General features: G+C 49.1%; 1 protein-coding gene across 2 annotated transcripts in view; it reads right to left on the reverse strand.

Annotated features, from left to right (window-relative positions):
* Window positions 1-519: 519 nt before the first annotated feature.
* gak (cyclin G associated kinase) overlaps window positions 520-13790 on the reverse strand; it is a 53271-nt gene continuing 40000 nt past the window's right edge. For both annotated transcript variants that reach the window (XM_046348146.1, XM_046348145.1), the window contains 14 exons: window positions 10719-10852; window positions 6464-6658; window positions 6207-6324; window positions 5686-5765; window positions 4842-5035; window positions 4538-4702; window positions 3722-4168; window positions 3455-3592; window positions 3245-3373; window positions 3049-3135; window positions 2681-2935; window positions 2399-2550; window positions 1925-2101; window positions 520-1690 (listed from right to left, as the gene is read on the reverse strand). In XM_046348146.1, coding sequence (XP_046204102.1) covers window positions 1589-1690; window positions 1925-2101; window positions 2399-2550; window positions 2681-2935; window positions 3049-3135; window positions 3245-3373; window positions 3455-3592; window positions 3722-4168; window positions 4538-4702; window positions 4842-5035; window positions 5686-5765; window positions 6207-6324; window positions 6464-6658; window positions 10719-10852 — 2373 coding nt within the window. In that variant the 3' untranslated portion in view covers window positions 520-1588. The remainder of the gene's footprint in view (window positions 1691-1924; window positions 2102-2398; window positions 2551-2680; window positions 2936-3048; window positions 3136-3244; window positions 3374-3454; window positions 3593-3721; window positions 4169-4537; window positions 4703-4841; window positions 5036-5685; window positions 5766-6206; window positions 6325-6463; window positions 6659-10718; window positions 10853-13790) is intronic.

The raw sequence follows: 13790 nt of genomic DNA on the forward strand, positions 1-13790 counted from the left end.
ACCCTAACCCTAAGTTAGGCAACCCTAACCCTAAGTTAGGCAACCCTAACCCTAAGTTAGGCAACCCTAACCCTGAGTTAGGCAACCCTAACCCTAAGTTAGGCAACCCTAACCCTAAGTTAGGCAACCCTAACCCTAAGTTAGGCAACCCTAACCCTAAGTTAGGCAACCCTAACCCTAAGTTAGGCAACCCTAACCCTAAGTTAGGCAACCCTAACCCTGAGTTAGGCAACCCTAACCCTAAGTTAGGCAACCCTAAGGCAACCCTAACCCTAAGTGCTCATGTAAATTGCTCTGGATAAGAGCTAAATAACTCAAATGTAGAAATAGGGAGGGGGGAAAAAAAACAAAGTTACACAGAAGGAAGCAAGACTAAAACAGAAGCTACATATACCCAACAAAGACCATATAAAAACACATTCACGTTAAGACGCTTCGGAATGATTTCAGCTCGGCAAAACAACGGTCATGAGACCACCTATAAATGCCCATTCCCTCCATCGCATTCAAGACATTCAATTCATATATTATGTTTTATTTATTAAGTTCTGCAATTAAATGTCATGGATACTTATGATACCCCACAACGATAAGAAAATAGGTGTTTTAAATTGGTCCATGAGGTAAAATGTAAAAAAAAAAAAAAAAAAAAAAAAACTTCAGGTCATTTTAAAGTAAAGAGAAAAACAACAGCTATGGAACACAAAATGGAGGGTTGCAATGAAAACTCCCTGTAAACCATTTGTGTAATAAGTGGAATAAACACAAGACCATTGGAAAAGACAGGCATGATGATCTACTGGTAGAGAGAGCGAGATGGTGAGCTACCATCCTTAAACAACACACACCTCTGTGTGTTTCGGCATCTCACTATCTACTACCGAAAGAACCACATCATTGAGAAAATATTTACACTTAAGTGAGGACTATCATTGACAGAGAAAACAAAAAAAAGAACAAACATATTGCACAATTCCACATGGCAAAAAGCAACCAGATGAAATCTCTATATTCTCTATTTGTCTCCTATGTTGCCGGGGAGGGGTGGGGGGGGGGCAGTTATGAGCAAGCGTAATTTTTTTTGCCATCCGCAGAGCAAGGCGCTTACGGTAGAGGGCTTGTGGTGGAAGGAGGAGTCTGTTAGTGGGAGAATGGTTCTGGCAAGAAGCAACAACAGCATGAACTCTTGGTCTCTCGGAAAGAAAGAACGCTGCAGAAAGGTCTGTCCAAGGAGTGTAAAGGAATAGAGCCGTGTCCACAGCAACAAAGTCTACGGGGTCCCAGTGGCCATACAGTCCCCACATTTCCGAATGGATGGAGCCTGGTTGGTGACCATCTGGTCTTCTCAGTGATTGTCTCTGTCGTCATATCCATCACTCCCATCCTCCACGCTTTTGAACCACTAGTCTTCCACCCTTTGCATGTGGTGGCAGTGTTTTTTTAAATGGCCGATGATGTTGAACTGCAGATGAGAAATAAAGTAAGGTGCCTTTTTCTCAACTGCAGGAGAGTTGGCAGACCTCTAAGGTGTGTGTGTGGGGGGGGGCGCAACCCTGAAGGACCCAATATGGGCCCCATCCAGTTAGTCTTAGAAGAGGGCTTTACTGCCTTGGTTCTCAAACTCGGACCAGGCGTCGTTGAGCTCCATGAAGATCAGTGTAGCGTAATCTTCGTAGGGCTTTCCGGCGGCCTGCAAGGAATGAGTTTCAAGTGCGGTTAGCGTTCACAGATCAAGAACTTGACACTGCTTTCAAGCCCACAATACTAAACTTTAATCCCAGCCATTCATCGACAGCAATCAGCCTTCAGCCGTACACAACGAGCATGCATTCGCCACAGGGTGAGTTGAGGCAATTGTGACTAACCGATAGACCCATTTAATTGTGTGCAAAAAAAAAAACAAAAAAAATCACATTGACGTTACCTTATCAGGGTGCACCACCAGCGCAGCTTTCCTGTAGTACCTCTTAACCTGGTCTGGAGTGACTAGGTCTGCAATGTTTACGGGCTTCCAGCGCGTCTCGCCCTCCCACAGGACTGTATGAAGCGTGGAGAGGAGGGCCCGGATGTTCCGTTCCTTCCCCTCAATCCAATCCAGAATCTTGGGTTGGGAACAAGGATCACAAACCACAATCCCTCAGAACAGGTTCAAAGATTTTTTTTTTAATCGACTAGAAATATACACGCATAGAATTAACTCTCTCTCGGTGTAGAGATACATACACCATGGGACAGTTTCCCAGACGAACACTGAGCCTATTCCTGGGGTGTATTCATTAGTGCACTCTGTAGCAAAAGCACGTTGAAATTGAAAACTTGTTCAATCCTGGCCAAGGCAATCTGTGTCCAAGAAGGCAGGCGCTTCTGTATATTTGGGAGGGGGCATTGCTGGTGCTACCTGCAGTTTGAGGGGGTCCGTGTTCTTCGAGAGCTCCTGTTTCCTCATCTCTGCGATGGTCCTGGGTCCACTCTTGTCTGATAGCTTGGAGGCAAAACCCTGAGTGGAGAGCAGGTCTTCAAAGTCGTCCTCTTTGACTTTGGGTTTTGGCCCTGGAATATATCGTCACAGAGCAAAGATCCTCAATTAGAAGGGGAAAGAAAGAACGGAGACCAGGTTTTCTACACAGAGGGCTGTCAATAATTAGACATGCTCAGATAGTGAGGTGATTGTTTGTCTCACCAAATCCTGGGCCCCTGACGCCTCTCTCCTCTCGGCCCCCGATCACACTGAAGTTAAGGTTGTAGTTGGGTTTGGCTGGCTGGGGCGCAGGCTTGGGTGGCTGGGCTTTGGGGGTAGCAGCACTGGGGGCCATCCAGGGCTTGCTTTGGCCAGCGGAGGGCCGGCCAGACTGCTGCCACGACTGCCCAGCAGTCTTGGTGGAGGCCCCACTCTTTGGGTTGAAGCCTGGGCCTGAGAAACTGCCACTGGAGGAACCTGGAAATAAAAGACTTATATACATGAGATGATAACTCATTTACAGACCATGGATAGTAAAGCCCACTGTCTAAGTGTAACATGGTACCAGGAGTCACTGGGGTCTGTTTTACCTGGCAGCGTAGGACCCAGTTTTCCCAAGTCTGCAAACGGGTCAAAGCTCTGAGACTTTGCTTTGGAGAAGGAAGACACTCCGGGAGCTGGAATTCCAAGAGGGAAAAAAAAAAAAAAAAAAACTCAGTTCATATCTGCTAGAGTTGTTATGGTGTTAAATTTCTAGATTTAACAGCCTCAGAACCTACGACCTACCTGGGAAGGCTGGCTTATGGGAGGAGGCGGCAGCCATGCTCCCACTCGATGCCCAGCTGTCCCACCCTCCAAGCAGGTCTGGTTGGCTGGCAGACGAAGTCATCTTAGGGGGATTGTTGGTCAGCTTGTCTGTCGAGGGAGAACATTGAATGAATGGAAGTGAACATGGGAGTTGTAGCTCTTTTCTTATAGATATTACTGGTGTCTTACTGAGGTTGAAAAGGCTGGAGTTGGAGGTGGGCGGGGGGTTAGTGTTGGTGTCGGAGCTCAGCAGGTCCCCAAACAGGTCGGGTCCGGTCTGATTGGATGAAGATCCCATCCCGAACAGGTCAAACAGGTCATTTATTGCTGTGGGACAAAAATAGCCAGAAATGTGTGTCAGAGGGGATCGACTGCATGAAAACGACACAAATCGTCATGTGTTACCACTTCTACTGACACCAAGGCAGGAAGTGGACACATAGATAAGACGCTTACGTTTGGGGGTGGCCGAGTCTGGCGGTGCAGCGGGGTTACTGAAGAAGAGGTCCTCTTGGGCACCTCCGTCCCCAATCAGGTTGTTGGAGCTGCCCTGCTGAGCGTTGCTGCTGGGCGTGGGGGCAAACAGGTCGTTGAGAAGGTCACTGTTACTAGACGAGGCCTTCATGCCGCCTGCTGCCGTGGAGGGTTGTGGGGAGGCAGTGGAGCTGAGGTCGGAGGTGAGACCCAGCAGGTCAGCCGTGTCGCTGGGCCCTGGGGACTCCTGGGGTGTGGCGGCAGCCTGGAACTCAGCGTTGAACAGGGACTCGCTAGGCTCCCTGGAGAGGGGTTCGCCGGCCAGGCCGGAGTTGGACTCCTCGTCCACGGAGGCGTCACTGAGCTCGTCCTGGTCGTCAATGGTGCCTCCCAGGCTGTCCGAAGCGTCCGCTCCATGTCCACTCCCATCTATGTGACAGAGACTCGTCAACAAAGGCTTAGGGCAGGATAATTATAATCTATATGGGATAGTTCTTTTTATAGATATTACTGGTGTCTTACTGAACCTTACACTGCGGATTGTCATTCTCCTCATATCAAGGAGTGATTTAGACATGGGAGACCAGGTGGTCACAAATAATTATCAGGTAGAACAGAAAACCAGCAGTACTCCAGACCCAGATTTGACCCCTGGTTTAGGGCAATTGCAGCTTTCAAGTATTTTCAATACAATCAACCAGCTAACATGCAGTTGGCCCTTTGCAAAATAAATCAAAAATAACTATTTTTAGCAATAGTTTATGCACTAGGAAGTGTGCTCGTCGACAGGAGACATACCATCCCAATCCAGAGTCTGGAAGAAGTTGTTGGCGTTGGTATCGGTGCTCTGGTGAGATTCTGCCTCCATGGTGGAGCTATCAGGAGTCTGTTCCAACGGAGGCGACGCAGTGTCGTAGAAAGAACCGGAGAAAGAGCCCGGATGTCGGGGAAGCTCTGGTTTGCCTATGGGAGAGGGAGGGAAGGAGTGGGACAGAACATGACTTAAGTACCTCGAGGGCCACATCGGGACTTCGAAATTCAACAGAGAGCTACACAGATTCATTTTTTGGGGGGGGACTGACAAGACAGCCGTGAAACCCACCGAACTTGGTGAGGATCTCCTGCTGCTCGTCTCGGCTGGAGAAAAGGATCTTTGGGTTGAGGCCCTTTGTGGCAAAGTTGTCCCAGGGTGGAGTCTTGTTGCTCGGCCTGTCGCAGGGATCCACCTCCATATCCAGGTGGACCTGGAAGAGGTCCGGGTACTTCTCTTGGATGTCAGTGGCGTCCAGGTCATACCTGTCGGAGGATGACCGACGACCACCAGTTATCTCGTCAATGTAACAAATGGACAGCCAGCTCAGGTTGGAGGTAGTTAGCTGGTTCACCTCCGACCTTTCTACAGGAGTGTGAACTCATACACTCCCCCCCCCCTTTCATCAATTTAAAACAAATGGACAGATGTGAGCAACATGGTGGAAACCCTCCTCCAGTCATGCTTGCACCAATGCATGAGGGGGAGTGAAGGAGTGCACACTTCTGAAGAAGGGCAGAGAACTCAGGCAGCGTTTGTAGATAAGTGAAGGTCAAGTGAATTAAGAGGTCAAGTCAATGAAGAGGTCAAGTCAATGAAGAGGTCAAGTCAATGAAGAGGTCAAGTCAATTAAGAGGTCAAGTCAATTAAGAGGTCAAGTCAATTAAGAGGTCAAGTCAATTAAGAGGACAAGTCAATTAAGAGGACAAGTCAATTAAGAGGACAAGTCAATTAAGAGGACAAGTCAATTAAGAGGTCAAGTCAATTAAGAGGTCAAGTCAATTAAGAGGTCAAGTCAATTAAGAGGTCAAGTCAATTGATTAAAAAAAAAAAGTGTTCTGGGCTATCGTCACACACACATGCACCTGCCTGGACTGAGGATAGTGGCTTAGATTCTATGGACGGTGGTACCTACTTTGCAAACTTGACCGTGGTGGCGTTCTGGGGCACAAACCCTGTGTGAAACTGAATCTGGAACATCTTCATGGAAGCCATCTAGTCAACAACACACACACACAGCAAGACACCCACGTGACTTCATAGTAGCAGAGAAACACCCCTTTGGTCGGGTTCCAGGCTTGACTACACGGCAGACGCGTGTCAGATCTCACAACACCTGGACAGGTGTTTACAACATATCAGCTAACTGCGTCGTATGATAAAGCAATCTGATGCTTGATGGCGCAGTCCAGGATGTGGCACACCGTTGTTCGATGCAATGCAATGTCTGCAATGGTAGTCAGCCTGGAACGCAACGGTTTATCCCTGGATCAACTCAAGTACAAGTTGTTTCAATACATTCTTTTTTTAAATAAAGTCTGATTAGGGCTGATCATTTAACTATGATGTATGGATGCATGTCCTTAGGACTGTCACTGAATTTAGCCGAATGCAAACAAACTCTGGGGGTCCGTCCCTGACTGCTGTGGCCCCTACCTTGGCCTGAAGGCGGCCCCCCAGGGTTGAGCGGGCATGGAAGATGACCACCAGCACATCCCCCTGCACCGTCACGTTCAAGGGGATCTCAGCCCGTCCGTCCTCCAGCTTAAAGTCCCTGCAGAGAGAAGGGGGGGCGAGAGAGAGAGAAATGTCTATAATACACTATGGAGCCTGGGTCAAAAGTAGTGCAATAAATTGGGAATAGGGTGTCATTTGGGACCAAATCAAATTAAGTCCTGCATCATGTGACCTACTTCATCTTGTCGTACTCCCCGGAAGTGGTGGCCACGCGCTCGTCTCCCACGTAAACCTCGCAGAAGGGCCGGCAGCCACTCTTCTGCTTGTTGAAGAGAGGCACAGGCGTCATGGTGATGGAGCGGATGAGGATGGGTCTGCTGTGCGGGGTGATGGGCTCGTCAGCCATCATGTCACACATGTACTCCATGTACCTGCAGCGAGGGCCAATCAACAGCAGCGTGTCAACAGGAGCCAATCAAACAATCCTTCACCAGCCCGACGACCAATCAAAAAGGGTGTACTCGTCTGCACTGAACATCTCAACACATTTGAACCCTGAACTGGGCGTCACAGAATCACAGTAAATAAAACAAAAAAATAGCCTTGTTTGAGTCAGAACGGCCCATAGGGCAGGAGACGATATTCAAATCAAATCAAATGTATTTATAAAGCCCTTCGTACATCAGCTGATATCTCAAAGTGCTGTACAGAAACCCAGCCTAAAACCCCAAACAGCAAGCAATGCAGGTGTAGAAGCACGATATTCTGTAAAGCATCCACATACCTAGGTTCAGTTTGCTCCTAACAGAACTGGGCTAGGTTCAGTTTGCCCCATAACAGAACTGGGCTAGGTTCAGTTTGCTCCCAACAGAACTGGGCTAGGTTCAGTTTGCTCCCAACAGAACTGGGCTAGGTTCAGTTTGCTCCCAACAGAACTGGGCTAGGTTCAGTTTGCTCCTAACAGAACTGGGCTATGTGAAGTGAAAGTCTTGTGTTTACACCACTGCTACTCTCTGTTTATCATTTATGCATAGACACTTTTAATAAGTCTACCTACATGTACATATTACCTCAATTACCTCGACTAACCGGTGCCCCCGCATTGGTACCCCCTGTATATAGTCTCCACATTGACTCTGTACTGGTACCCCCTGTATATAGCCTCCACATTGACTCTGTACCGGTAACCCCTGTATATAGCCTCCACATTGACTCTGTACTGGTACCCCCTGTATATAGCCTCCACATTGACTCTGTACCGGTATCCCCCTATATATAGCCTCCACATTGACTCTGTACCGGTATCCCCCTGTATATAGTCTCCACATTGACTCTGTACTGGTACCCCCTGTATATATATATATATATAGTCTCCACATTGACTCTGTACTGGTACCCCCTGTATATATATAGTCTCCACATTGACTCTGTACTGGTACCCCCTGTATATAGTCTCCACATTGACTCTGTACTGGTACCCCCTGTATATATATAGTCTCCACATTGACTCTGTACCGGTATCCCCCTATATATAGCCTCCACATTGACTCTGTACCGGTATCCCCCTGTATATAGTCTCCACATTGACTCTGTACTGGTACCCCCTGTATATATATAGTCTCCACATTGACTCTGTACTGGTACCCCCTGTATATATATAGTCTCCACATTGACTCTGTACTGGTACCCCCTGTATATATAGTCTCCACATTGACTCTGTACTGGTACCCCCTGTATATATATAGTCTCCACATTGACTCTGTACTGGTACCCCCTGTATATATATATAGTCTCCACATTGACTCTGTACTGGTACCCCCTGTATATATATATAGTCTCCACATTGACTCTGTACCGGTATCCCCCTGTATATAGTCTCCACATTGACTCTGTACTGGTACCCCCTGTATATAGCCTCCACATTGACTCTGTACTGGTACCCCCTGTATATAGCCTCCACATTGACTCTGTACCGGTACCCCCTGTATATAGTCTCCACATTAACTCTGTACCGGTACCCCCTGTATATAGTCTCACTATTGTTATTTTACTGCTGCTCTTTAATTACTTGTTCCTTTTATTTCTTATTATTTTCTCTTCTTTTTTTATCTACATAGTTGGTTAAGGGCTTGTAAGTAAGTCTTTCACTAAGGTCTACAGACCTGTTGTATTCGGCGCATGTGACGAATACAATTTGATTTGTCTCTCATACTCCCTTAAAATAGCTTTGCTTAGAAAACAAGAAAGAAGCGGTAATATTACTGTTGTTTGTCTCTCTTGAGCCACCGTAGCAACATAGCCAAAATTCACTTCCTCAAAATAGTCTGAAATCATAAATTCAAGATTTGAATTTGTCACATGCGCCAAATACAACAGGTGTAGGTAGACCTTACAGTGAAATGCTGAATACAACAGGTGTAGATAGACCTTACAGTGAAATGCTGAATACAACAGGTGTAGTAGACCTTACAGTGAAATGCTGAATACAACAGGTGTAGGTAGACCTTACAGTGAAATGCTGAATACAACAGGTGTAGGTAGACCTTACAGTGAAATGCTGAATACAACAGGTGTAGTAGACCTTACAGTGAAATGCTGAATACAACAGGTGTAGTAGACCTCACAGTGAAATGCTGAATACAACAGGTGTAGTAGACCTCACAGTGAAATGCTGAATACAACAGGTGAATACAACAGGTGTAGTAGACCTCACAGTGAAATGCTGAATACAACAGGTGTAGTAGACCTTACAGTGAAATGCTGAATACAACAGGTGTAGGTAGACCTTACAGTGAAATGCTGAATACAACAGGTGTAGGTAGACCTTACAGTGAAATGCTGAATACAACAGGTGTAGGTAGACCTTACAGTGAAATGCTGAATACAACAGGTGTAGGTAGACCTACAGTGAAATGCTGAATACAACAGGTGTAGGTAGACCTACAGTGAAATGCTGAATACAACAGGTGTAGGTAGACCTTACAGTGAAATGCTGAATACAACAGGTGTAGGTAGACCTTACAGTGAAATGCTGAATACAACAGGTGTAGGTAGACCTTACAGTGAAATGCTTACTGACAAGCCCTTAACCAACAATACTTTAAGAAGTTAAGAAGAAAAGTTACAAATAGAAAATTAAAGTAACAAATAATTAAAGAGCAGCAGTAAAATAACAAATGAGAGGTTATATATAGGGGGTACCAGTACAGAGTTGATGTGCGGGGAAACCGGTTAGTCGAGGTAATTGAGGTAATATGTACATGTAGCTAGAGGTAAAGTGACTATGCATAAATAATAAACAGAGAGTAGCAGCAGCATAAAAGAGGGTTCTGGGAAGCCCTTTGATTAGCTGTTCAGGAGTCTTGTTTTTTAGTTTTTTTAACCTTTATTTAACTAGGCAAGTCAGTTAAGAACAAATTATTATTTACAATAATGGCCTAGGAACAGTGGGTTAACTGGCTTGTTCAGGGGCAGAATGACAGATTTGTACCTTGTCAGCTCGGGGATTTGATCTTGCAACCTACAGGAGACCCCCAACCCTGTCCACTACAGGAGACCCCCAACCCTGTCCACTACAGGAGACCCCCAACCCTGTCCACTACAGGAGACCCCCAACCCTGTCCACTACAGGAGACCCCCAACCCTGTCCATGACAGTCACTACAGGAGACCCCCAACCCTGTCCATGACAGTCACTACAGGAGCCTCTGAAAATGGAAGTCAGACGAACGCTAGCAGAGGTGTAGGGTGAATTTTCCTCACTAGTGGATAAGGGAAGGGAAAGGGGGATACCTGGTCAGTTGGATATGCTGGGGAAGGGGATTCCTGGTCAGTTGGATAAGGGAAGGGAAAGGGGGATGCCTGGTCAGTTGGATATGGGAAGGAAAGGGGATGCCTGGTCAGTTGGATATGGGAAGGGAAAGGGGATACCTGGTCAGTTGGATATGGGAAGGGAAAGGGGGATACCTGGTCAGTTGGATAAGGGAAGGGAAAGGGGGATGCCTGGTCAGTTGGATATGGGAAGGGAGAGGGGGATACCTGGTCAGTTGGATAAGGGAAGGGGGAGGCCTGGTCAGTTGGATAAGGGAAGGGGGATACCTGGTCAGTTGGATATGGGAAGGGAGAGGGGGATACCTGGTCAGCTGAACAACTGAATGCAGTCAACTGAAATGTGTCTTCCTCATTTAACCCAACCCATCTGAATCAGAGAGGTGCGGGGGGGCTGCCTTAATCAACGTCCACATCATCGGCACCCGGCGAGCAGTTGTTTTTAGGGCTTAACTGCCTTGCTCAAGGGAAGAACGGCAGATTCTTCCACCTTGCCGGCGCGGGGATTCGAACCAGCAACCTTTCGGTTACTGGCCCAAAGCTCTTAACCGCTAGGACACCTACCTGTGGAATAAGGTTAGGATTGGGGAGGGGAAGCTGATCCTAGATCTGTACCCAGGAGAAAATGTACTTAAGGCTGGATGACTTGACCAGGAGCACCTACCTCTTGTGGGAAGGGGAGATCCCCGGGGGACAGCGCTTCATACTGAACATGTATACGGCCGCCTCAGCCGTGGTGAAGAGGCGGCAGAAACACAGGAAGGAGCACACCGCCACGGCCGAGGCCGCCCGCCCGTCCTACAAGCACACAAGACAAGAGGGGTCATGGGTCAACATGGGAGACTAAGAATACAAGTTCTCGGGTTGGTCTGCATTTCAGACAGACTACCAATTAGGGGAGGAAAAAGTAATTTAAAAAAGGTATATAAATGTCACCAAGTTATGGTGAGTACTTTGTGTGTCCCGGTGCAGTGCGAGTGAGTGTCTGTGGTGTCTGTCTGTGGTGTCTGTCTGTGGTGTCTGTCTGTGGTGTCTGTCTGTGGTGTCTGTAGGTGGTGTAGGGGTGTATGTGGTGTCTGTGGTGTCTGTAGGTGGTGTAGGGGTGTCTGTAGGTGGTGTAGGGGTGTCTGTAGGTGGTGTAGGGGTGTCTGTAGGTGGTGTAGGGGTGTCTGTAGGTGGTGTAGGGGTGTCTGTGGTGTCTGTGGGTGGTGTAGGGGTGTCTGTGGTGTCTGTGGGTGGTGTAGGGGTGTCTGTGGTGTCTGTGGGTGGTGTAGGGGTGTCTGTGGTGTCTGTAGGTGGTGTAGGGGTGTCTGTGGTGTCTGTAGGTGGTGTAGGGGTGTATGTGGTGTATGTGGTGTCTGTAGGTGGTGTAGGGGTGTCTGTGGTGTCCGTAGGTGGTGTAGGGGTGTCTGTGGTGTCTGTGGTGTCTGTGGGGGGTGTCCGTGGTGTCTGTAGGTGGTGTAGGGGTGTCCGTGGTGTCTGTAGGTGGTGTAGGGGTGTCCGTGGTGTCTGTAGGTGGTGTAGGGGTGTCCGTGGTGTCTGTAGGTGGTGTAGGGGTGTCCGTGGTGTCTGTAGGTGGTGTAGGGGTGTCCGTGGTGTCTGTAGGTGGTGTAGGGGTGTCCGTGGTGTCTGTAGGTGGTGTAGGGGTGTCCGTGGTGTCTGTAGGTGGTGTAGGGGTGTCCGTGGTGTCTGTAGGTGGTGTAGGGGTGTCCGTGGTGTCTGTAGGTGGTGTAGGGGTGTCCGTGGTGTCTGTAGGTGGTGTAGGGGTGTCCGTGGTGTCTGTAGGTGGTGTAGGGGTGTCCGTGGTGTCTGTAGGTGGTGTAGGGGTGGTGTAGGGGTGTCTGTGGTGTCTGTAGGGGTGGTGTAGGGGTGTCTGTGGTGTCTGTAGGGGTGTCTGTGGTGTCTGTAGGTGGTGTCTGTGGTGTCTGTAGGTGGTGTCTGTGGTGTCTGTAGGTGGTGTAGGGGTGTCTGTGGTGTCTGTAGGTGGTGTAGGGGTGTCTGTGGTGTCTGTAGGTGGTGTCTGTAGGTGGTGTAGGGGTGTCTGTGGTGTCTGTAGGTGGTGTAGGGGTGTCTGTGGTGTCTGTAGGTGGTGTCTGTGGTGTCTGTAGGGGTGTCTGTGGTGTCTGTAGGTGGTGTAGGGGTGTCCCAAGGTGGTGTAGGGGTGTCTGTGGTGTCTGTAGGTGGTGAGGGGTGTCTGTGGTGTCCCCAGGTGGTGTCTGTGGTGTCTGTAGGTGGTGTCTGTAGGTGGGAGGGGTGTCTGTGGTGTCTGTAGGTGGTGTATGGGTGTCTGTGGTGTCTGTAGGTGGATAGGGGTGTCTGTGGTGTCTGTAGGTGGTGTAGGGGTGTCTGTGGTGTCTGTAGGTGGTGTAGGGGTGTCTGTGGTGTCTGTAGGTGGTGTAGGGGGTGTCTGTGGTGTCTGTAGGTGGTGTAGGGGTGTATGTGGTGTATGTGGTGTCTGTAGGTGGTGTAGGGGTGTATGTGGTGTCTGTCAGGTGGTGTAGGGGTGTCTGGGTGGTGAAAGGGGGTATGTGGTGTCTGTAGGTGGTGTAGGGGTGTCTGTAGGTGGTGTAGGGGTGTCCTGGTGTTGGATAGGTGGTGTAGGGGTGTCTGTGGTGTCTGTAGGTGGTGTCTTGGTGTCTGTAGGTGGTGGGGGTGTCTGTGGTGTCTGTAGGTGGTGTCTGTGGTGTCTGTAGGTGGTGTAGGGGTGTCTGTGGTGTCTGTAGGTGGTGTAGGGGTGTCTGTAGGTGGTGTAGGGGTGTCTGTAGGTGGTGTATGGGGTGGTGTAGGGGTGTCTGTGGTGTCTGTAGGGGTGTCTGTGGTGTCTGTAGGGGTGTCTGTGGTGTCTGTAGGTGGTGTCTGTAGGTGGTGTAGGGGTGTCTGTAGGTGGTGTAGGGGTGTCTGTGGTGTCTGTAGGTGGTGTCTGTGGTGTCTGTAGGAGTGTCTGTGGTGTCTGTAGGAGTGTCTGTGGTGTCTGTAGGAGTGTCTGTAGGTGGTGTAGGAGTGTCTGTGGTGTCTGTAGGTGGTGTAGGGGTGTCTGTAGGTGGTGTAGGGGTGTCTGTAGGTGGTGTAGGGGTGGTGTAGGGGTGTCTGTGGTGTCTGTAGGGGTGTCTGTAGGTGGTGTCTGTGGTGTCTGTAGGTGGTGTCTGTGGTGTCTGTAGGTGGTGTCTGTGGTGTCTGTAGGTGGTGTCTGTGGTGTCTGTGGTGTCTGTAGGTGGTGTCTGTGGTGTCTGTAGGTGGTGTCTGTGGTGTCTGTAGGTGGTGTAGGGGTGTCTGTGGTGTCTGTAGGTGGTGTCTGTGGTGTCTGTAGGTGGTGTCTGTGGTGTCTGTAGGTGGTGTCTGTGGTGTCTGTAGGTGGTGTCTGTGGTGTCTGTAGGTGGTGTCTGTGGTGTCTGTAGGTGGTGTCTGTGGTGTCTGTAGGTGGTGTAGGGGTGGTGTAGGGGTGGTGTAGGGGTGTCTGTGGTGTCTGTAGGTGGTGTCTGTGGTGTCTGTAGGTGGTGTCTGTAGGTGGTGTAGGGGTGTCTGTGGTGTCTGTAGGTGGTGTATGGGTGTCTGTGGTGTCTGTAGGTGGTGTAGGGGTGTCTGTGGTGTCTGTAGGTGGTGTAGGGGTGTCTGTAGGTGGTGTAGGGGTGTCTGTGGTGTCTGTAGGTGGTGTAGGGGTGTATGTGGTGTATGTGGTGTCTGTAGGTGGTGTAGGGGTGTATGTGGTGTCTGTAGGTGGTGTAGGGGTGTCTGTAGG

Source organism: Oncorhynchus gorbuscha, linkage group LG04, assembly GCF_021184085.1.
Source record: "Oncorhynchus gorbuscha isolate QuinsamMale2020 ecotype Even-year linkage group LG04, OgorEven_v1.0, whole genome shotgun sequence".
Lineage (NCBI taxonomy): Eukaryota > Metazoa > Chordata > Actinopteri > Salmoniformes > Salmonidae > Oncorhynchus > Oncorhynchus gorbuscha.